The following is a 25530-nucleotide window of genomic DNA, read 5'->3' on the forward strand; positions in this document are numbered from 1 at the left end:
GGTTAGACTCAGAGTTTGTTAAACCCCCTTCCTGAAACGGACCCCTGAACAACCTCTAATGTATAGGCCGTGGACAAGGACCTCCAGAGAACTCGGTCAATAGTCTTACATTTCTCACCTGATAGTTACTGGTTTTATTGTTTTTAATTGCTTAATGTGATATATGTGCTGGTTTTACTGTAAAGTATCTTTGAGTACCATGTCAATCGCTATATAAATAAAATGTATAATTACATTATTATTATTATTATTATTATTATTAATAAGAAAAGACCTGAATCGATTTATCTGATATCGACTATAATGTCTGCTGCTTCCGCCGTCCTCTTTCTGAAGTATCCCACAATCCTTTGCGGTTCAAAATAGTTGCCAGTCATTGTAGCAGCAGAGTGAGGTGACAACGCAGATTTTGTATAATAATCTCGATATCTCAGCGAGTTCAGGTTAGTATTTCTCTCTCCCGGACACCATGAAGGAGACAGCGGCCAAGCGGCGCGGGGACAAAGCGGCAGCTAAAGACTCTAAAGCGGAGAAGCAGAAAGCTCCGGAGCCGCAGGACGTGGAGATGACGCCGGAGGAAGACGCAGCTAACGCGGCTAAACAACCCAAAGAGCTGGACAGCCTCACCTTGGACGGTAATACCGACGTTACAATAGTATACACTAACGTTACAAGGTGAAAACCACCGGGAGCTGCTACACAGGAACCGGTTTACTGTCGGTCCGGTTCACTCAAGATAATAAAATAAATAAAATTATAAATCAGCTGCTGTTAGCATGTTAGCATAGCCGGCTAGCGGTGAAGCTAACAGTGAAGGAACAGTTCATTTCTAGTAAACACAGAAGTATTCAGATCCTTTACTGCAGTAAAAATACTTACACCAAACTGTATAAATACTCTGGTACAAGTTAAAGTCCTGCAGTGAGAATGTTACTTTAGTTAAAGTGTGTAGTATCATTAGGAACATGTAGTTTCAGTATTAAAACATGTTAGAAAGTGTAGAGCACACACACACACATATACACACACACACACACACACACACATACACACACACACACACACACACACACACATATACAGACACACACACACACACACACACATACATACAAAGAGACAAACACATACACAGACACACACAGTGATATTCTGTCTTTATTTCTAAAATATTATGGTGTTTTTGTTTTATTTTTCTCAAACTTTTCAGACTTTTTCTTAAAAATATTCCAAATATTTTCTTGAAAACATCCCAACTTTCTTCTAAAAGCGGTTTGTTTCCACTGCTGCCACTGACCTACATGTCGTGCCTGCACATTGTGTCACTGACAATAAAATAAAATAGAAAAATATTCACCTTTTTTCCCTAAAAATGTTCCTCTCTCTGCTGTGTTTCTCCTCCAGATATCAGGGAGCATAGCCTCTTTCTGACCAAGTAGTTCCAGGAACGTAGTTCTAGGAACAGTCCACTTCTAAACAGATCTACTAACTACTCTCCCCCCAAAACAGTTTTTTTCCATTTGCACTGGCCAAGTGGCCGTAGGGACTGGTAGGAGGGGTAAGGGAGTGACGCAAGCATGGCAACGGTCTTTATAGCCTTAAAATCAGAAAACAAAAACTGTTAAAATTGTCCCGTTGTTGGTCTGTCTGTACCGGAAACCCGACCCCCGTTGACCTAGGTCCCTATGCTGAAAAGGGAACAGTGAAAAGACCCTGCGCTGAAGTAGGAGCTGAAAGAGTTACAGGAACTGCAGCCAGAGGAACTTAAAAATCCCCAAATTGGTCCAATTCGAGACGAAAAAAGAGTTCTAGGAATTTTATGTTCTAGGAACTGCAAAAATCCCTCCGGTTGGAAAGCGGCTCATGTGAAGCAGATAGAGAAGGCTGTCTGTCTAAAGGCCGTTTTACAGTCGCCACCAATGTGACGTCAAAATGAGGTAGATCTCGCTGGTGTGCCAGGATTTTAAGTGTGCGAGCAGCACTCTATTTTATTCAGCGGGGCGTGACAAAGAGGAAACGGAATGAGCTCGAGGGCAACGTGATGCCAGGACTCTCAGAGTGACTGCAGGTCTCCCTGGTAACCTTACTGGGTTAAGATGAGCTCTTTTATGGTGAATGAAAGGCTTCATCCCACCAAGTAGCTCATCCAATCAGATCAAAGCATTGACAGCAATGCTGCTGCCAGTTCTGCCGTTGTTTACCTTTTTCTTCTAGTCCGTAGAAAGAGCAAAGTCGGTAGCCTCTCCTCATTAGCACCACCTCTGGTCAGGAGAAGACTGCAACTAGTGTCACGACCACCAGCGCGGGTAGAAACAGTTAGGGCGCTCCCGTGACGTCACACTGGCGCTCGACAGGTCGGCTGCGGCGAGTATACCCCACATCTAAATGTTCCTCTCTCTGCTGTGTTTCTCGTCCTCCAGATACCAGGGAGCATGTGAAGCAGATAGAGAAGGCTGTCTGTCTGTCTGTCTAAATGTTCCTCTCTCTGCTGTGTTTCTCCTCCTCCAGATATCAGAGAACATGTGAAGCAGATAGAGAAGGCGGTGTCGGGGAAGGAGCCTCGCTTCGTGCTGCGAGCCCTCCGAGCGCTGCCGTCCACCAGCCGCCGGCTCAACACTAACGTCCTGCACAAAGCCGTCAACGGATTCTTCACCAACAACACCAACACCAGAGACTTCCTGCTCAGTTTCCTGGAGGAGGTGACCCACACACTTCCACTTTACGCTCCAACAACTGTTGGTTATTGTCATAATAATAAGTCAACTGTATTTATAGTGTCAGAAGTTTAGAGCAGGTCTAGACCACACACACGAGAGTTTGGAGCATGTATTTATTGCGGCAGTTGATATTGCGTTGACGAATGAATAAAAACAATATGTTGTCCAGGCCTACCTCCTTTGCGTAAACAGCCTAACTAAAGCATGGGGCAGTTTATATCGTTTACTACACCAGACTACCTTTCTGAATCTTAAACACTATCTTACCATTTAATTGAATACAACTTAAATACGGTTATGAGTCTACTAAAAAATGTTTTTCTAGTTCACCGGCAGATGTCGTCCATGCCTTTGCATCCTGACATAAATGTAATCAAAACGCCACTTCATTTAGTCATGTAGCTTCTGTCCCATTCAGATGTAGCTAAGCTAGCTGTAGCAGGAACACTTTACAGTAACAGTTCACATTATCAAGAGCCGTTTTCTGTCCCACTGCACATCCACACCTCACCTCATTTGTGTGAGACTGTAGCCTACATACAGTCTACATTCTGCTTAATTCTACTGAATGAAAATTCTAAAGATGGTCGTGGGTTTATTATGCATCGCAAATGCCAAAATGTGCATTGTCAAATGACACTATGCTAGGTCAACTTTGCTAAATGCCTGGCTAAAGACTATTAATCGCACGCTACACAGTAATAAATGGTCTGAAGCAAGAGGAATTGTTAGCCTAGCTTGTGCACTGACTGCGAACTGTTACTGAGAACGTATCGACCACTGTCACGTCATAATAAACCCAGTGTTGGGAGTAACAGCGTTTAAGTATAACGGTGTTACTAACGGAGTTATTTTTTCAGTAACGGAGTAATCTAATTAATTACTTTTCCCATCGTTGCAACGCCGTTATGTTACTGAGAATGTAAAGTGGCGCGTTACTTGGTTGAGTGAGCGTGAGCTGTCAGGCTTTGGCTGCACACCAGCTGCCTGGAGAGAGCAGGGGGGGGGGATGATGACACCGTTGCAAATGTGATGATTGGCTGGGTGGGCGGATGCCCTGCTCACGCTGTCTCACTGCACGCTCTGACTACCACTAAACACAAGACAGCGACAATAGCGACGAGCCAGGGACATTCAAAGGTAGCGTTCTCGAACTGGAAGTACCGGCACATTGAAATTAAAGGCAAGAATGTTTATGTAACATGTACGCTATGCCCAGGAAAAAAGACTTTATCCACGTCTGCCTCAAGCAACTCCAATCTTATGACGCCCCTCCCATCAACACATGCTAACACCTCCCATCAACACTTGTTGCTGCTGCTAACACAACCCCCCAGCCCAAATGCAGCTAGCGTGAGCTCCAGCGAAGGAGATGGAGCCACTCTGTTAAAACGAGCGACACTCGATTTTTCGGGTCAGCAACAGGTGATACTGTATATAGTGTTTTTATTCTTCAATCAGTTAATATTTAACATCTTTGACGTTAAAGATGTTATAGAACATAATAGCGTTATAGAACATAAAAAATAACGTCAGTTACTTTGCTGAGTAACTAATTACTTTTAATATGTGGTAACTGAGTTACTAACTCAATTACTTTTTGGGAGAAGTAATTTGTAACTAACTAATTACTTTTTTAAAGTAAGATGACCAACACTGAATAAACCACAAGCTACTGCTCAATATCTAAAGTAAAGTAACAGCTAGCTGGCGTCAGGTACTTGTAAAGTTCATAGATAATGTTTAACAGTAAAATCTCTATTTAGCTTGCACCTAAGTTATAACATATTTAAGTTTGCTAACATTAGTAGCTAGTTTGAGGTGTATGCATGGGCTAACCATTACATTAGCAGCACATTTCCCTTATTTAAGAATGATTAAACATGGACTTACCTGCAAGTGATGCACGGGCATCATCTCACAGTTTCTTCTTCTTTCTTTTCTCTGCTCCTGACTCCTGCTGTCATTTCAAGGCCTTTTCCAAAGAAGTTGACTTGGCCTACTGTCAAACTTCGTCAGGCGCAATCCAACAGACCACTGAGATAGGGAAGGGCACCCACAGGGAGCTTGTGAAGTTCACTGTGTGTGTTTGTGGGGGGGGGTTACTTTCTTGAGCAATTAAATATATCTCTTGTTCTGCCTGTTTTGTGATATACATGCCTAAAAAGAGGGGAGGTTGTCGTAACATTAAGTATCAAAAACTGTGGAGGATCACGTGTGGTTGGATGCTGTCCTCCTCTCCTACTTCAATGCCTAACTAATCTGTCTTTCTCTCCCCTGTCTTTCACTGGTTGAAGCCTGAAAATATTGTGAACAAATTAATAACCTAACTAATTCCACTGGTGGGACTGTTGAGCTCTGTTTCAGAGTGATACCTCGCAGAAAATACTTTTCAATACTCATCTGGGTTGAAGCAGCAAACATTCAGTGTAAGAGTAAAAAATGACAGAACATTATTTATAATACATTTATTTGATTCACAGCTGCTACATATGGTGTTTTGACCTCGACAACCCAACTGCATTTTACCGCTAACTTGTGACTTGTTAACTTTCTAAAGCAGGCGCAATGGCTTGTTTGCTAAGAGTCGGGCTGGTGATTGTGAATGTGTGATTGTGTAAAGGTGTTCACGAGATGGACAACCTTTGGTCAATTTGTGAATTTGGCCAGCCGTCTCTCTCCTTGATGGAGACAGACGCTGTGGTCACGGTGGGATCGATGATGTTTTAAGCCTCCAACGTCGCCTTACAGGCACTAACCCTCACCTTAACCTTAAACATAACCTTGCCGCGCTGCCTGAAAGGCAACGTTGGGGGCTAAAAAGTGTGTGTGTGTGTGTGTGTGTGTGTGTGTGTGTGTGTGTGTGTGTGTGTGTGTGTGTGTGTGTGTGTGTGTGTGTGTGTGTGTGTGTGTGTGTGACCCAAGTGACAGAGACATGGAGGAGAGCAGGGAAAGGAAATGCAGAAGAACGTGTTTTAAATAGCAGTTAAAAAATAACACACGGCCAGTGTTGATACTGTAGCGTACCGCCACACATTAGTCTATGTGTAGGAAACCCATTATTGTTATTACATGAAGAACATCTGCACGTTTTCTGATTCATATTTTGGCTCCAAAACCAGAAATATATTTTTCTCAATAACTTTGAGTTTAATGTCTAAACACACATGATCGCTATTAATATCTCTCTCTCTCTCTCTCTCTCTCTCTCTCTCTCTCTCTCTCTCTCTCTCTCTCTCTCTCTCTCTCTCTCTCTCTCTCTCTCTCTCTCTCTCTCTCTCTCTCTCTCTCTGCCTGTCTTTGTCTCTCTCTCCCGGTCTGTCTGTCTGCCAGCCGATGGAGATGGCAGAAGGAGACGTCCAGTTCCGTCCCAGGATGGGTAAATCAGCGGCTGCTCCTCTGCTGCCGGAGGTGGAGGCTTACCTACAGCTGCTGCTGGTGGTTCACCTGACCAACAACAAGAGATACACAGAGGTCTGTCTGGCTGGCTGTCTTATTGTTGTATGGCCTGCTTTAGGTTAAACTCTTTACCAAATACAGAGAGAGAGAATGCCAGAGACCTGCTTTTAACATCTAGTAGTAGTACCGAAAGAGTTCTAACAGAAAAAGATGTGTCAGCACAGCATAACGTTCTGTGTTTAGAGCTGTGAATAAGAATTGTATTTCTGGTTTGGTGTGCTAGCGGAGAGTGTGACCAAAGAGGCTCTTTCTAAACGGTCTCTGGTGCAACATTAGTCACAGCTAACGTTAGCAAATAGATGTTTTGTCTGAGTAAACATAGACTTTGAAGTAGTTTCTTCTGGGCCTAATTACGTGCACTCAGACTCACCGATACAGCATTTTAGGCAGTAATGAAGGCTTTTCACTTACTGGTATCAGAATAACTCTGATGATGATGAAGATGTTGTGTGTTTCAGGCTCAGAAAGTGTCAGACGACCTGCTGCAGAAGATTGGCTCAAAGAACCGCAGAGCTCTGGATCTGGTGGCTGCCAAGTGTTACTATTACCACGCCAGAGTGTACGAGTTCCTCCACCAGTTTGACTCCATGCGCAGGTACACACACACACACACACACACACACACACATATATATATATATATATATATATATATATATATATATATATATATACACACAGACACACAGGCACATACACACACACAGGCACGTTTGTATTGCGTAAAGTGAGCTGTCTCTCTCTCTCTCACTCTCTCTCCCTCTCTCTGTCTCTCCCTCCCTCTCTCCCTCTGTCCCTGTGTGTGTTGCTGTGTCAGTTTCCTCCACACCCGTCTGCGTACGGCGACTCTGCGCCATGATGCCGACGGCCAGGCCGTCCTGCTGAACCTGCTGCTGAGGAACTACCTCCACTTCAACCTGTACGACCAGGCCGAGAAGCTGGTGTCCAAGTCCGTGTTTCCTGAACTCGCCAACAACAACGAGTGGGCCCGCTACCTCTACTACACAGGTGAAGCTAACGTTAGCCTAGCGCACTCAACGATCCAGTAGTCTGTCCAACTCTGGTAATAAGACATAATGTTATGTTTGTATATAAACAAACTAGGTAACGGAGCAGAAACACACTGGCCACGGAAGCGCCATGAAGCGCTGTAGAACAGACCTTTTCATTTCGGCGCCCATGCTATCCAATCCGTCTGGTCACGCTGGCGTTTCAGCATCTCTATTTTTTTCCACAAGCAAATGTGTTAGGCTAGGTAGTAGGGGTGCATGATATATTGACTCTATATCGTTATCGCAATATCACGATGCACAATATTATTATATCAAAACTGTATCAAAATAAGTATGCAGTATTTTGTTAAGCGCTGCGTTCCGTCCATTGGCTTTAGTTGCGTTTTGATTTAGAGTTTGAAGCGCTATAATGACCATGTTTCATTGGCCAGTTACGTGTAGGGTTGGGCATCGAGAACCAATTCCTACTTGGAATCGTTTCAAAAATTACGATTCCATCGGAATCGTTTCTTTATTGGAATCGTTTAGAGGATTTGGTTTCAAATCTGATCATCACTTCCCAATTTAACATGCGCAAGTTTTGGTTTCCTTAGCGTCCAGGTGCTTGTTGTGTTGCAGCCACGGAGCGCAGTAAGCGGATCAGAGAAGGGAAAAGAAAGGAGTCAGTGGAGCAAAAGAACACTAAAGTAAGAGAATGAGTGTTGCTCAGGGAGAAGACAAAATAACAGATTGAAGAGGGGGAATGTATTTCCGCCGCAAAGTGAACTCCGCTCTCTGGTTTGAGAGCACTGTGTTTTATGTAGACACCACGTTGTGCTATTTCATTCAGTAGATTTAACATAGAAAATTGGAGTGCATAAATACATGTTTTGGCATGGCTGGCCGAGTGTCTCTTCTCTATATCCATGGTATTGGAAGAGGGATTTAGTTCACTAAGCTCTGGCCACTCTTCACTTCAACAAGTTGGAATCTGGCTTCATCCAATGTTCCAATTAGCACATATTTAGCAAGAGAAGGCATCATTTTCATATTTAAACAGCATTTCGGAAAACTAGTTATACAAAATATATTTGTCTTAATGTCAGTAATCAAGTGGGGAAGTTCTATGGTGATGTCACTTCATTTGTGTCCTTATTCACCCCTTAACAGAACTTGACTGGTTAAACCAGTTGTCCTTATTGTTACGGGACAAGGGGGACACCTAGTGGTAATATTCAGTAGTGTTCTCTGTATCAAACCGGTTTCAACCTGTTCACACTAAGAGCATCTACACAATTTTGACGATTCTATCTAGGGCTGCACAAAATGAATATCTAAGTAACAGGCCTGAACAAATGAGGTTACAAATCAGGTTACAAATCAGGTTACGTTACCTTGCATAAGCATGGACGCCGCCTAGCCAATAGTAGTGATTGAAGGGCGGGTCTTGGCGTAGGAATCGTAATTTCAAAGCCGGGAAAAAGAGCTCTACGCAGCGAGCACAGATGTGCTGGGCGAGCTGTTGGTGGAAGCTAACAGAAGCTAGCTGGTGGAAGCTGACAGCTGACCAGGTGTCTCAAAGCTACCAGGTGATCGGCGGAGACAGGGAGTACATGTACTTGAAAGAGTCCGGCAGTCGTGGCAGACAAAGGTCCAGTTGGGAGTTTGGATGGAGAGTCCACTGAAGTCCACTGTGGTCTGAAGGGATAATCCTCGCTAGATCACTAGCTAGCTAGTTTGCGGTAACAATTAGTCGGGAGGTTGACAGCTAACATTAGCCAGCTGAAGCTAACAGTTGATTGACGGTGAGTAACGTAGCTACGCTACACAGGCTGGCAGCAGCACAGAGTCCAGAATTGATAAGTCACAGCAGGGGATAGGAAGGTGTTGAATGACCAACACCTAATCTAAAACTTAGGGTACTTAATTTACTACAAAACACAAGAAAATATTGATTTCGCGGATTGTGAAGCATCGATATTCACGTCAGCGTCCTCACGTTCCAACATAATTTTTTTTTAAGTGGTAAATAGCTACATGTTTCTGAGTATCCTCAATGTATATGGACTTTTAACCCTTGTGTTGTCCTTGGGTCAAATTTGACCCTTTTGTAAAAGTTTTTTATATAAAAAATATGGTTTTCAACCAAATTGCAGAAAGTTATCATGGATGCGTGGATATGTTTTATGGGTGCCATACCAACGTTATATGCAGGTAAATTTAATGGTAACTTGCATTGAATTTTGGTTTGTTGTATTCAATTTTATAGCATTTGGAAAAAAAACATTTGAATGGTTTTGAAACAGTATTCTGACTAAACTTTAACATACCAGGGCTCTAGAGTGCGACCACCGGTGCACCTAACGTCCTCGCATCCGCTGCCTCTCCACGAACGAAGCGATGTCGTTTCTATGGATATGGTTTAATGTTGCGGTACATGACCCACTCCTTCTGGAAAGCCGTGCCTGTGTTTGGATCTCTCCTCCGTGCAGCCCCCCCCCATTCACTCACACACCGGCCGGCTCACCTGCAACATGGAGAGACACAGCGCTGCCGGTCCAAACTTGTCTACAGTTTTAATTGTTATTAACACAGCTGTATATTAAGTATGAGAGGAAACCTGCATTATTAACACAGCTGTATATTAAGTATGAGAGGAAACCTGCATTATTAACACAGCTGTATATTAAGTATGAGAGGAAACCTGCATTATTAACACAGCTGTATATTGTTAAGTATGAGAGGGAAACCTGTATTATTAACACAGCTGTATATTGTTAAGTATGAGAGGGAAACCTGTATTGGTACCAGTGTTTCCGCTAGTAACTGTTATTGCAGCCGCCTTGGCGAAAAACACATTAGAAGTTATTAAATGCAACTAAGGCTACGTTCACACCGCAAGTCTTAATGCCTGATTCTGATTTTTTGCTCAGATCCGATTTTTTTGTTCGGCTGTTCACATTACCTATATCAGATTCCAGTGTGAACTGTTTGCGGTTTTGAACTGACCCTAATGCGCAAAAGAAGACTAACAATGACATCAGACGCAGCACGCTGTTGCACTAAAGTTAGGGAGGTTATGGAGGAAATCAGCATTTTCGCTTTTATTTATTTATTTTTATTTAATTTTTATTAAAATGTTTGTGTAATGGCAGCCATAACATTAATGCGCAGATGCTGAGGAGGAGAAGACTGAAGAGAATAGAGACAAATTTGCGGGGTTATGGCTGCAAATTCACTACAGAGGTCTGTGTGACCGGACAGCCAATTTGCACGTCAGGACCGCTACGGGCCTCCACCACTCTAGCTTCGCCCTCGCACACGCTCCACCTCCCGGCGGTGCGGCGACTTCGGGCGGGTGGTGTTCCCCGACCCGAGGGACGGGATCCCACCTCAGGCGGCGCCGCGCCGGCTTTCACTTTCATTGCACCACAGGCGACCCGACTTTCGCGAGCGCGTTAAACTCCTCGGTCCGTGTTTACAGACGGGTGGGGGGTTGCCGACATCACCTTTTTACGTGAGTCGATCCCCGCCCTGGCGATGCGACGCGCGGTTGGGGAACACTGAGGACAGTCCTCCCCGGTTAACAGCCGCACTGGAAGCAGGGGGCCCCGTCCCTCCCCGCGGGGAGAGTGGCCGCAGCGAGGGTTTTAGAGGTAAAAGTCACATCAAATCCGCCTTGGCTGTTCACACTGCTGTCGCATTGAAAAAAATCAGATGTGGGTCGGATTCAGGACCACATGTGGAAGTGGCCTGAATCTGATCTGAAAAAATCAGATCTGGGCTAGATTTGAGTGTTCACACTACTTCTGAAGAAGCCTGACCTGGTCACTTGACCCCCAAAAAATCGGATTTGGGCCACTTTGGCCTGCAGTCTGAACGTAGCCTAACTTCAGTTGGTTGAGTAATAGCGTGTGAGACGGAGCCTGCTGGATCATAGTTCATAAAAATGCAGCACAGTGACAATACAGACATTTCATAACCTACACAAGACGTGTGTAACGCCGCTAATGAGTCAGCCGTCACTCTCTGATATAGCATATATCAGTCCATCGCACTCCCCCTGTCTTTCGGTCGTTCTTTTTTTATTTTATTTTATTTTTTATAAAGATTTCGGCCTTTATTTTGATTAGAAAGCTGAAGACATGAAAGGGGAGGGGGGGGAGGATGACATGTAGGAAAGGGGCCGCAGGTCGGAGTCGATCCTCTTTCTCTTTTAATCAGTCTATTGTTGTTGAAAACAAGTGAAGGCGCTTTCTCAGAGAGAGAGAGAGAGAGAGAGAGAGAGAGAGAGAGAGAGAGAGAGAGAGAGAGAGATGGCTATTTATTTTAGATAACATTCATTTACATGTGTTGCAGCTGTATATTTTCAAACTGGTAAAGGAAACCCTGTCTTTGCATTTTTATTTTAATCACAATCTGTTTTAATAAAAGAGCTTGTGAAAAGTGGCTTTGACTTAAAACTGAACATTTAGCCCACTTTGTAAAAAAATAAAGAGCTATATATCGTGTATCGCCATTCAGCGATAACGGCGATGCGAGGAAAAATTTGGGTGAATCTACATTTTGTGCTGGTGCACCTAAAAAAAAGTTAGGCGCACCAGTGCAACCAAGGCAAAAAGTTAGTGTGGAGCCCTGCATACACCAGTCTGTGATCCACTCAACATCCTCTGATCTTAACTGTTTTTTTACCTAAAAAAAAATAGGTATAATGTCATATAAATTTGGTTTATTGACCATGAATAAAGAAAGCTTTGAAAGCTTTTTTGACAAAAACCTTTAAAAAAATTTTTTGCAAAAAGAGACACACGGGCCAGAAAAAAACGCTAAAAAAAGGGAATTTTCAATTTTGACCCGGAAGGACAAGGCAATACAAAACAAGGGTTAAACGTGACAACGACTAAGACAAATAATAAAAAAAACTACATTAAAACGTGATCATGTGAAATTGTGTGTATATATACAATACCTTGGCCACAATTTCTGTAGCTTCCTTTTCAACTAAAACCGTTAATTTTATTATGTGGTGCTAATGACATTTTTCCTCAGGTATTTGGAGAAACCAACAAAAATCTGTATATTCTCAAATAGTATGGTCTATTAGTTGTTTGATGATGACCTGGCCAAAGTAGTAAAGTTTAGTTTTCACAATGATTCATTGTAGGATTATGATATTATTGCAATATGTAAATCCACATTGACTCTTAATTTAACCCTCATGCCCTCCTTAAAAAAACGTACTCTGAACACCTTCGAGGCAAAAATGGCCACGTACACAAAAACTGTTATTAAATCATCATATATCAATATTTTTTTTCTGCTTTTTTTTTTCATAAATCACTTAAACAGCTTCAAACCTAATCAAAACTACCAAACATTGAATACTTTTCAGTATTTTAACCCTTTAAATGCCAGTTTATTTATTTGAAGTATGTCATTATTTATAAAAAAAAAAACACAAAATTATTTCTTTTCCATATAATGAATAATATGTAGATGGGGCTTTGGTGGTGATTAGAGTCTTGGATACATCAAAGATAAGCAACAAAATTAATGCACGTCTTCAAAGACACATGAAATGCATCCTTCAAAAGAAGCCCTTTTTTCACCCAGATTTACACAAACTATCTCTCACACACAGACACTCATGCACACACACAGACACGCACACACACACGGCTCCATAATATAACTGGCAAAAGTAAGGTGCGCTTTTTTTCAACCCTAAAATTATCATCGGTTGTTTACAGATTGTAAACAAACGATTGCAGTTTGTCTAGCGTTAGAAGCTCATTAGAAACATTGCCGCGGCTCATTTGAGAAAATGACAGCTCCGAAGAGACGCCGTGAGTGTAGATGACACGGTAGGCTGGCTTTGGCTACCTTTCTCATCTGAAGAGGCTTGCGGGTGTTGCGTCTTCAGGTGATACATCATAGATGATGTGCTGCCACTATATTTCAGCAATGTATCACATAAGTTGCAACTCACATCTTTAGCCCTATTCGCACGGGATAAGTATTATCTAGGGACCTCGTTTGAATTATAAATTCCCCCCCCACGTCTGATTTTCATCTGGCGCATTCAAACAGGATAAGCGAAGCCTGTGATTTTACTCGAATTTACTGACATTAAGCAACAGTAGAAACATGGGGGTGGGTAGCTCTGCTACGTGTGTTTGTGTGTGGTCAGATCTCGAGGACACACACACACACAATCTCTACCGGGTAGTCAGTCATGGTCCGAACTGCCACCTCTCCTTTTTCTTTCTCTCATTTCTTTCTCCGGGTGGTGTCAAGCAGGGTCCGGTTAGATGGATAAAACCAAACATTTCACCAGGTTAAAATCTATGGCTTGGAGATGCCTTGTCGTTATCTCTAGATGTATGATACAAACATAAAAAATATACTTACCGCATGCTGCTATACATGTCATCCATCGCCATCTAATCATTCTTTTTGTCTTCGCACTTGTGGTGGTTTTCATCTTTCTCTTTCTGCAAATTGTATATGATGTATAGCGACATGACCCAGCACCCAAAACACTGTCAAAACACTCCAACGCACCCTCCATTCTTCGCCAAAGATGGATAAAAAGGCGCAAAATAAGGAAATAAGTATCTTGAAAAAACAAAAAAGCCCCGCCAAATCCTGGACAAATCAGAGATGCCGATTCGCACGGGACTAATATTATCACAGGACCTCAGTTTTCGGCAAAATATGGTAGGTCATTTGCGGGGGAATTATTACTTTACAAATTACAGACATGACCGATTCGCACGGGATTAAGATCACAGACAACCTCCGCAATTATTACAAATGACTGGAGGTCACCAGGTAATAGCCTACTTATCCCGTGCGAATAGGGCTTTTGTCATTCTTTTTGGTGAAATGGTCCCACACAGTACTTTTCTTTGCAAGCTTCATGTCTTCTGCTCTGCTCTAACCTCGAGTGTTTTAGCCTGTAGTATTTACTTTTTGCAAACCATGTGAGCGCGCAAACCCAAACGGTGTGACCTCGCGCCAAATGTTTTTATTGGTTTACAAAACGGGCGATTATGAAAAATTTTGCGTGAGGGATTATTTCACTTCACAGAAAAAAAAATATTGGAATGAGATGGCTAACTGTAGTAGCGTTTATTCCAATATCTATAATTGCCTAATTTAGAGATCTTTTTTTTTTTAACCGACTAACAATAACTTTGACCGGTTAACGTTGAAACGGTCAACCACCGGTCAAACGGTCATCGGTTAACATCCCTAATTCATTATATGGGGAAAAAAAATCATTTTTTGTGTTTGTTTTTTATTATTATTATTTTTTTTTTTTATAAATAATGACATACTTCAAATACATAAACTGGCATTTAAAGGGCTAAAATCCTGAAAATGATTGAATGTTTGGTAGTTTTGATTAGGTTAGAAGTTGTTTAAGTGATTTATGAAAAAAAGCAGAAAAAAATATTGATATATGATGATTTAATTGTTTTGATGTTTTTGTGTGTGTGGACATTTTTGCCTCGAAGGTGTCCAGAGGGTACAAAATGAATCATTTAAGTATAAAAGACATGTAAGAGTAAAAAACACTGGATTTAAAAAATTTGACTGAAAAGAAAGGTTCCTACAAAATTTCATGCCATAAGAAGTAACGCAGCAAAAATGATCACAAAATGAAAAAAATAAAATTGAGAAAAATGTACAAAAAATGGCCGAGGAGGGCATGAGGGTTAAAATATGGTTGGAAGAAGTAAAAATTTATCCAAAACGTTTTAGTTTTTAAAAATTATGACTTTTATTATTGTGTAATGTCAGAAGGACTTTAACTGTTTTCATAAAGAACGCATGCTGAGTATGCAGGTTAACAGTCTGGCAGATTCATTCAGTAAGCCTTCTAAATGACCACACAGTTAAATGAAAACATCTCAAAGAAAAACAAACCGTATATAGCCTTCCTAAAAGGATAGGTTGGGGGAGGGGGCAGGCAAGGCAGCTTTATTTGTATAGCACATTTCAGCAACAAGGCAATTCAAAGTGCTTTACAAGAAACAGTTAGAAAACAATTAAAAACAATTTAAAATCATTAAAAGACAAGAATAAAATGTACAGTGCAGTATAAGAATTTTAAAGAAAGAGCAGTTAAAAATAGGTTATTTAAAGAAAAGCAACATTAAAAAGATAGGTCTTCAGCCTGGATTTAAAAGAACTGAGAGTTGCAGCGGCCCTGCAGTTTTCTGGGAGTTTGTTCCAGATATGTGGAGCATAAAAACTGAACGCTGCTTCCCCCTGTTTAGTTCTGACTCTGGGGACAACAAGTAGACCTGTCCCAGACGACCTGAGAGGTCTGGGCGGGTCATAGTGTAGCAACAGATCAGAAATGTATTTTGGCCCTAAACCGTTTAGTGATTTATAAACCAGCAAAGGTATTTTGAAATCAATTCTTTGAGGCACTGGAAGCCAGTGTAGAGACTTCAGAACTGGAGTGATGTGATCCACTTTCCTGGTTTTAGGGAGGACGCGGGCAGCAGCGTTCTGAATCAGCTGCAGTTGTCTGATTGATTTTTTAGGGAGACCTGTAAAGACACCATTACAGTAGTCAAGTAACTGAAGATAAAAGCATGGCAAGTTTTTCCAAATCCTGCTGAGACATAAGTCCTTTAACCCTTGATATACTGTTTAGGCACCGGCACCGTTTTAAAAGTATTGATTTAGCACCGGAATTGAAAAAACCAAACGATACCCAACCCTATCCGCACGTCATATTTGTATGCTCAGATGTATAATTACCTATAGACACATATTCTTTAAATAGGATTCAAACCACTTTAGGGGGGGGGTGCTGTCGCCGCTTTTTTGCCCTATGCCAATCACACCTATGAAATAAGGATGTAACTTGTGATAAATATTCAGATATTAGAGTGTTCTCACATCTGCTGCTTTCAGTATTCTGGTAAAATACAACAAACTGCTTGTTGAGTTTGTGTGTGTGTGTGTGTGTGTGTGTGTGTGTGTGTGTGTGTGTGTGATGTGTGATGTGATGTGTGATGTGTAATGTGTGTCTCTGCAGGTCGTATTAAGGCGATCCAGTTGGAGTACTCGGAGGCTCGCAGGACTCTGACCAACGCTCTGAGGAAAGCTCCACAACACACCGCTGTGGGCTTCAAACAGACGGTCCGTTAAACTCCGATACACATCGTTACCCTGTCCTTATTATACACTCTGATACACACTGTCACACACCGTTACCCTGTCTGTGTTACCTGACCGTTTAACGTTAATAAACCCTAACGTTGAACCCTGTGAAGGGACTCTAAATGGAGAAGTAATACCACTTTGCTCTGTGTTCAGGTCCACAAGCTGCTGATCGTGGTGGAGCTGCTGCTGGGAGAGATTCCTGACAGACTTCAGTTCAGACAGCCGTCTCTCAAGAGGTCCCTGATGCCCTACTTCCTGCTGACTCAGGGTCAGTAGTTATGCTAACCACACAGCACAACAACACTGATCCTAAACGGAGCAGGCAGAACTAGAACTCAAGAGCAGCACAACTCTCATGTCCCATACGTGAATACTGTTTAGGAGTGTGAATTCCACACAGGAGCTTCTGCTTCTTCCTGATGTTTACTTGATATGGTTTTTGTTTGTGTGCTTTCAGCTTTTCTTATTGTATTTTTACATGTTAGAAATAAAACCGGAATTCATTCATTCATGAATTAAATTAATTTAAAACCGTTTTCTTACTGTTGTGATGGTCTTGTTCGCGCAGATGAATTGTTGCTCACAACAGTGTGTGTTTCTGTATGTTCATCTCTGTGCTCCCCCCTCATCTCCCCAGCGGTGAGAACTGGTAACCTGGCAAAGTTTAACCAGGTGTTGGAGCAGTTTGGGGAGAAGTTTCAGACCGATGGGACGTACACACTTATCATCCGCCTGAGACACAACGTCATCAAGACTGGTGAGCCAGATCATAGGCTCCTGTTATCTAAAAGATGTTCAATGTAACGGCTCAATATCTAAATGATTTCAACAATGTGGATGAGGTCGTTATAATTGGATGGCCGTCCGTATTTTATTTATTTATTTATTTTAATGGCCGTCCGTATTTGATTATAGGCTATATTACCCCCCCCGTAAATACATCTCTAGTCACATGTCGATTAGTTTCAGTATTAGGGATCTAACGTTAAGTCACACTGGACACAACCCCCAGGTAAACCAGACCGAATGCCATGCAGCTTCAAGCACATTTCATTTGGATACAAGCGTTACATTTTGGAAGATGGATGGGATTCTGAACCACACACACACACACACACACACACACACACACACACACACACAAACAGCAGAGGTGTGTTATAACACGCAGCACATGCACCTGACTGAGAAAGATGGTGCACATTATAGCCGGGACACACTTAGCCGATTATCGGCCGTTAGACAGTCTGGCGAGGTCAGTGACGCAAATCTGTTCGGTGTGTCCCGTGCCGTCATCAGTCTGGGGGGCTGTCGGCGTTCATTTTGGCCAACCTGACATGTTCAGTTGGCGGCAGGGGATACGGGACTCACCCAGAAATGGGGAGCGGAATGAGGTGACTAGAGTCTCTCAAAATCTGATGAAAATATTTTAAACTGACCTTTGTTGAGCTGAAAAGAAGACAGATTCAGGAACTGCACGGCCTATTTCTCGCTTAAAATGTTCTCAGAAACACGTTTCAGTGAACTATTTTAGTACAATATGAGATCGGATTCTGAATGGCCGCCATGACAGTCTGGCTTTGAATTTCTGGAAAAAATTCTGATCAGCTGCCGGTTTTCATTTCCTGGACAACAATACAGATTAGCGCCGCCTGCTGTTATAGAGATGTATTAGGTCTCGTCTCGTCTCTTTGATGTGTTCTGTGGCACTTTTTGGACCAACACGAGGAGACTGATCATCTCGACTGGCTTTTCTGTCAACGGTCGGCCGTCTGGTCGGTGTGTCAGCAGCTTTACTATAAGTAGGCTACAATAAAAGCTAAAAGTAAATACGTATCATCAATACCCACTCACCTGTCAACAGGAAGTATATTTCTGTCTGATCGGTCTGATCTGTCTGGGTTGTTGTTCAGACAGACCTACCCCCACTGCTAAAAAATCCTATTTGTTTATTACAAATCAAATGTGTGTTATCAGAATAGGCACACGTGTGCGCTACAACGCTGTTGCGTATGTATTAAATATGACTGATCATTTAAATAAAATGTTTTCTTTAATTCAAGTAGCCTACTTGTAGATAGTTATTTTCTAGGGTTTCAAATGTTTTTCACAGATTTGACTTTCCCCCTCATCCTTCTGTCTGATTGGGTACGAAGTTGGCATTGAATTGGAGGATCCTGGGGGTACCCTGTTTCTAACTCTGTGCGTGTGTGTTCAGGTGTGCGTATGATCAGCCTGTCGTACTCTCGTATCTCTCTGGCCGACATCGCCCAGAAGCTGCAGCTCGACAGCCCAGAGGATGCAGAGTTCATAGTCGCCAAGGTAACCAGGAAACCATTTGACTCATCCTCGCAGTTGAAAACAAACTCGGTCTCATCCCCGTTAAATCGTTTGTTTGTTTGTGTGTGTGTGTTCCTCCTTCAGGCGATCCGTGACGGAGTGATCGAGGCGAGCATCAACCACGAGAAAGGCTTCGTCCAATCAAAAGAGACCATGGACATCTACGGCACCAGAGAGCCTCAGCTGGCCTTCCATCAGAGAATCTCCTTCTGCCTGGACATCCACAACATGTCTGTCAAGGTGAGAGAGACACACACACACACACACACACACACACACACACACACACACACCTTTCTACAACATGTCTGTCAAGGTGAGAGAGACACACACACACACACACACACCTTTCTACAACATGTCTGTCAAGGTGAGAGAGAGAGACACACACACACAGTCAGACACACACTCTCTCAGACCAGGGCTCAACATAAAAGGAGTTTTACTGGCCCCTTCTACATTTTTACTGGCCCTGAAAGAAATATCATAGGTGTGATTGGCAAAGTCCAAAAAAGCTTCAGAAAATGGTTCTAACCCAGCTATAAATATATAAATACCCAGCTAGCCGCTGCCACTGGATGTTGTGCCGTTAGCAGTAAAGCTAGACCAGAGGTCATCAACTACATTTTTCAAAGGGCCAGAATTTTTTTAAGCAGACCCTCTAGGGGCCGGACTTTCAAATAAAGAAAATAAAATTACACCTAATACGCCTCTTCTTGTTTGATATTTTCACTTTCTTACTAAAGTAATGCTATATTTTTTACATGTATTAGTGTAAGCAAACCCCTAAAAACATGGAAAATCCATAATGATAACTAGATAGGCTACTTAACTAGAAAATGATCTCAGATTAGGGGGCAGTTCACTGAGGAGTGATGGTTAAAGTCTTGATTACTGAAACGTAGGGCTGGGTATCGTTCAAAATCTTTCGATCCGGTGCCAATTTTGATGCCTCAGTTTCGATGCCGGTTCCTAACGATTTTTTCGATACCATGTGTTTTAAAATCCATTTCAACATCAACAAAAATACATGAAACACAAAGCTTTTATTTTCCACCTTTAATTGTGAATCAAAACAGTTATCAAAATGTAAAGATTCTGGTAAAACTGCTCACTCAGAGTAACATTAAAAGTGCCTTGCTTTGCAAGCTCAGCCTGTCAGTCAGTCATCAGGGCAGAGAAACCACCGTTGTTGCTTGTCTAAAAGGAAGTGTAATGTCAACAGCACAGCGACCGCTTTCGGCTCGCCATTAATATCATATCGCAGCAAACGCTGTCTGCGTGAAGTTTTAAAAAACTGTAACCACACTTGAGACCAAGCGTGACTCTCTGTGACTTCAACAAGACTGCAGACAGTTTACTCCGTCCACACCTGTGTGTGTGTGTGTGTGTGTGTGTGTGTGTGTGTGTGTGTGTGTGTGTGTGTGTGTGTGTGTGTGTGTGTGTGTGTGTGTGTGTGTGTGTGTGTGTGTGTGTGTGTGTGTGTGTGTGTGTGTGTGTGTGTGTGTGTGTGTGTGTGTGTGTGTCGGAGCTCCGCTCTGTGTCAATATGCAGAGAGGACAGATAAGCTTGTGCTTAAGCGCTCAGACACTTTTGGAACCGAAATTGGAGTTTTTTTCGATACCATAAAAGTATCGACGTTCGGTACCCAGCCCTACTGAAATGTAATCAGTGTCCTGATTGGTGGAAAATACTTACAGAAAGAAAGGCCTGTTGTCAGGTAAACATGTCACTGTCAAAGAGCCTGAAGTGAAAAGTTGCTGTAATGATGAATGGACTGATAAGGAGGCTAGCATTCGTCCTGTATGCCTCATTTGAAATAAGACAATGTTGTTCATAAATAATACAACCGGCATCATCATCAAGAATGAAGAACGTGGTGTCATTCACGTGCATACTAAGTAGCCACATGTATCTGTTGTGGTCTTATAACACATCCATAGGTTCACCGCTCCAGTGGAGAGGATGGCTCGTTTAGACAGCAGCTGCGTTTACAAGAGTTTTTCCAAAGTTCAAGATTGGTTGCAAATTAAGACAGATTACAAACTGACATCTTTCGTTGTAGCTCATTTGTAAACTCGCTATTTGCAGAGTAGAGCTGTGTTTGCAGAGTAGAGCTGTGTTTGCAGAGTAGAGCTGTGTTTGCAGAGTAGAGCTGTGTTTGCACAGCGCGGTGGACCAGAGTGGACAGAGCACACTGAAATATGGGTTTCTACATGTTTCTGACTGTAGAACAGGTAGGTGGGTATTTATAAGTATTGACTCTTTAGTCATGGAGGTTTTATTGTAGGCTACTTACAGTAGGCTAACGAGTGTAGCGTTAGTTCATCTGCGCCATTGGCGGTAAATAATCCTCTGTAACGTTTCCAGTCAGTTACATGTGCTGCATGAAGTAACGCACACACCTGGGCTCTGCTGTGTGTGTGCGTGCAGCGCGGTCATCGCTGTTCAGAATCCCGTCTATCTTCAAAATGCAATGCTTGTATCCAAATGAATTGGTTATAAATTACCTGAGGTGAAAATGTGAAATGTTAACATCCACACGCTTCGTACCACTCTGTATGACGTTTGCTGATGCAGCCGGTGACTGGCCAGTCAACTAGCCCGACATACGTTTTTACTGGCCCTGGGCCATCGGGCCATTGCTTATGTCGAGTCCTGCTCAGACACACACCCCTTTCTACAATATGTCTGTCACGGTGTGAAAGAGAGACACTCTCAGACACACACACACACACACACACACACACACACACCCCTTTCTACAATATGTCTGTCAAGGTGAGGAGCATGCACACACTTATGTTGATCACAAAGTAAAAATTCTTCACACTTTTTAGATTTTTGAATCAACACGTTTGCTCTCTGTGTTTTCTTCTGGTTAACAACTAGTAATAAGAACTAGTAATAACTGTTAATACACTTGATCAGAAGGACAAGGACTTTCTCCTGGTGGATGGTGCAAACATACACATAAACCACATGTTAAAGAAACTGTAAGCTAAATAAAAAAAATGTGTACCAAGTAAGAGGGAGCAGTTGAAGAGCTCTAGTTGGTATAGTAAGAGTGTGTGGTGCAGGATGTGTGTTAATGTAACGCGTTGAGTCAGGAGGATGGTTCTCTGTTCATTAAAGACTGTTTGTCTTCCTGCAGGCCATGAGGTTTCCTCCTAAAGCTTACAACAAGGACCTGGAGTCAGCAGAGGTAACACACACACACACACACACACACACACACACACACAGACACAGACAGACACACACAGACAGACACAGAGACATACACATACACACACACACACGTAACCCACACACACGGAGACAGACCTGTTTTCTAGTTTCTTCTGTCCTCTGTGACAGTAAACTGAACGTGTCATCCCTAGGAAACACTGATCCACATTTTTCACCATTTTCTGACAGTTAAAGGGGTGATAGAATGCAAAACCGATTTTACCCTGTCATAGTTGAATAACAACAGTTCGGTGGGTAAATAGGACATACAGTGCCTTGCGAAAGTATTCGGCCCCCTTGAACTTTTCGACCCTTTGCCACATTTCAGGCCTCAAACATAAAGATATAAAACTGTAATTTTTTGTGAAGAATCAACAACAAGTGGGACACAATCATGAAGTGGAACGAAATTTATTGGATATTTCAAACTTTTTTAAGAAATAAAAAACTGAAATATTGGGCGTGCAAAATTATTCAGCCCCCTTAAGTTAATACTTTGTAGCGCCACCTTTTGCTACGATTACAGCTGTAAGTCGCTTGGGGTATGTTTCTATCAGTTTTGCACATCAAGAGACTGACATTTTTGCCCATTCCTCCTTGCAAAACAGCTCGAGCTCAGTGAGGTTGGATGGAGAGCGTTTGTGAACAGCAGTTTTCAGTTCTTTCCACAGATTCTCGATTGGATTCAGGTCTGGACTTTGACTTGGCCATTCTAACACCTGGATATGTTTATTTGTGAACCATTCCATTGTAGATTTTGCTTTATGTTTTGGATCATTGTCTTGTTGGAAGACAAATCTCCGTCCCAGTCTCAGGTCTTTTGCAGACTCCATCAGGTTTTCTTCCAGAATGGTCCTGTATTTGGCTCCATCCATCTTCCCATCAATTTTAACCATCTTCCCTGTCCCTGCTGAAGAAAAGCAGGCCCAAACCATGATGCTGCCACCACCATGTTTGACAGTGGGGATGGTGTGTTCAGGGTGATGAGCTGTGTTGCTTTTACGCCAAACATAACGTTTTGCATTGTTGCCAAAAAGTTCGATTTTGGTTTCATCTGACCACAGCACCTTCTTCCACATGTTTGGTGTGTCTCCCAGGTGGCTTTTGGCGAACTTTAAACGACACTTTTTATGGATATCTTTAAGAAATGGCTTTCTTCTTGCCACTCTTCCATAAAGGCCAGATTTGTGCAGTATATGACTGATTGTTGTCCTATGGACAGAGTCTCCCACCTCAGCTGTAGATCTCTGCAGTTCATCCAGAGTGATCATGGGCCTCTTGGCTGCATCTCTGATCGGTCTTCTCATTGTATGAGCTGAAAGTTTAGAGGGACGGCCGGGTCTTCGTAGGTTTGTAGTGGTCTGACACTCCTTCCATTTCAATATTATCGCTTGCACAGTGCTCCTTGGGATGTTTAAAGCTTGGGAAATCTTTTTGTATCCAAATCCGGCTTTAAACTTCTCCACAACAGTATCTCGGACCTGCCTGGTGTGTTCCTTGTTCTTCATGATGCTCTCGCCGCTTTAACGGACCTCTGAGACTATCACAGAGCAGGTGCATTTATACGCAACATGTACGATTACACACGCTGGATTCTATTTATCATCATTAGTCATTTAGGTCAACATTGGATCATTCAGAGATCCTCACTGAACTTCTGGAGAGAGTTTGCTGCACTGAAAGTAAAGGGGCTGAATAATTTTGCACGCCCAATTTTTCAGTTTTTTATTTCTTAAAAAAGTTTGAAATATCCAATAAATTTCGTTCCACTTCATTATTGTGTCCCACTTGTTGTTGATTCGTCACAAAAAATTACATTTTTATATCTTTATGTTTGAGGCCTGCAATGTGGCAAAAGGTCGAAAAGTTCAAGGGGGCCGAATACTTTCGCAAGGCACTGTATATAGAAGCTCTAAATCCCACTGACACCCCTTTACTATGAAAATCTCATATTTGGAAACTGCCGCTGAAAACGGGCGAATCCCAACAAAGCTGAGTTGCTTACGCAAGCATCTCAAAATCCGGAACCTTAAGAGAACAGTCACGCCCCAACATTTACATAGGCTACACAACTGACCTGAGATCAGGTAGTCTTCTGAATCTAGCTAGGTCACGCAGATCTCTGCTATTCCATTACAAAATTCACTTCTGAAACTTTTTATGCGGAAATCAACCATATAAAGCTCAAATATGGGCCGCTTTACGAAAAAGGATGGCTAATTGCAAATTTTCTCCGACTGTGTGTCGGAGTTTAGTCCCGTGTTGGTGCTGCCTGGGTTGCTACATCGCCGCCCTGACACGCAGTGTCAGCGAGCTTGTTCCCCGCAATCTTTTACCGCAGCCCGCAGGTTCCAGTAAATCTTATAATGGGTATGTGTGTTGAGTTATTTAAACAAACAATCGGGAAATAAAGCCTCTTGTCCGGCAGTCCGTTGATAGAGCCGCGGTGAGATGGAGTCCATCAATGAGAGCTAGCTAGCCTCCTCCTAACTCTGACATTCACAAAAATACATTCAATTGAAATCCGAAATCGGACAAGTGTTAGCTAAGCTTTGTAAGACCTTGAGGAACCTATAATATTCATGCCGTGGCGAAATTCAAACTGTAAATATACTTTAGTTATGCGAAGTGAGCACGCTCGCGGTATTTCCCCATTGTAATGAATGGGACATATAGCAAGCAGCTGCTCGTCCTACAGAGCCAACGACGTTCATAAAAATGTCCTTAAAAATCAAATCGGACACAACGGTTAGCTTTATAAGACATTGGGGAATGATGTTATATAAAGTGGGTGCGAAATTCAAACCGTAAATATATTCTAGTTATGCCGGCAGCTGGCCGCGGAGCCCGTAGTGCAGTATCCACAAAGGGTGACTTTGCCCTGGGTATGGAGCCCAACGAGGCTGCCGCTTTCGTCGACTCTGTTGGAGCTCCTAAAGTCCGACCGTCTTACCAAATTTGAAATTAGCTAGCCATCAATTTTTGTAAACGCGGCCCATATTTCAGCTTTATATAGTTGATTTCCGCTTAAAAAGTCTCAGAAGTGAATTTGGTAATGAAACGATGATTCTGTACGCTTCTCTAATGTATGTGTATTGGGGATTGCTGAACCAATCAGTGCGGCGTCTCTAATATGCGTATGGCCAAATTCGCTCAACCAATCAGCGCGCGCTCATCTAAATATTCATGACTATACCATATTTGGAAGAAAAGCTCTTGTTACAAATAGGGCCAAAACACAGGGATGCATAAGGGCCAATAAAATATCAACCAGGCCATTTTCAGCCCAACTAATGTTACATACCCCATTAGGAGACCATAAGGAACAGTGTGAAATACCCTATATAATCATTCTATCACCCCTTTAAGCGACCAGACAACCAATCTCTGTGTGTGTGTCTCTTTCTGTGTCTGTCTGTCTGTCTGTCTGTCTGTCTCTGTCTCCTTCTGTTGTGTGTCTGTCTGTCTGTCTGTTGTGTGTCTGTGTTCAAGGGCGTCGGGAGCGTGAGCAGCAGGATCTGGAGTTTCGCCAAAGAAATGGCCGAAGATGGCGACGACAGCTTCCCATGATCCTCTCTGCTGACTTCCTGCCCGCGCGCTGA

General features: G+C 42.6%; 1 protein-coding gene across 1 annotated transcript; it reads left to right on the forward strand.

The window, feature by feature from the left end:
* The first annotated feature begins 331 nt into the window (after nucleotides 1-331).
* On the forward strand, nucleotides 332-25530 carry psmd3 (proteasome 26S subunit, non-ATPase 3). Its single transcript, XM_039826054.1, is given in 13 exon segments — nucleotides 332-635; nucleotides 2509-2699; nucleotides 6051-6191; nucleotides 6635-6771; nucleotides 6994-7184; nucleotides 16230-16333; nucleotides 16511-16625; nucleotides 16995-17114; nucleotides 18576-18679; nucleotides 18782-18937; nucleotides 21852-21876; nucleotides 21879-21968; nucleotides 25421-25530. Coding segments are annotated over 13 exon segments (1650 nt in total). The 5' UTR covers nucleotides 332-469.

This window comes from Perca fluviatilis, chromosome 15 (genome assembly GCF_010015445.1).
Source record: "Perca fluviatilis chromosome 15, GENO_Pfluv_1.0, whole genome shotgun sequence".
In the NCBI taxonomy this organism is placed as follows: Eukaryota; Metazoa; Chordata; class Actinopteri; order Perciformes; family Percidae; genus Perca; species Perca fluviatilis.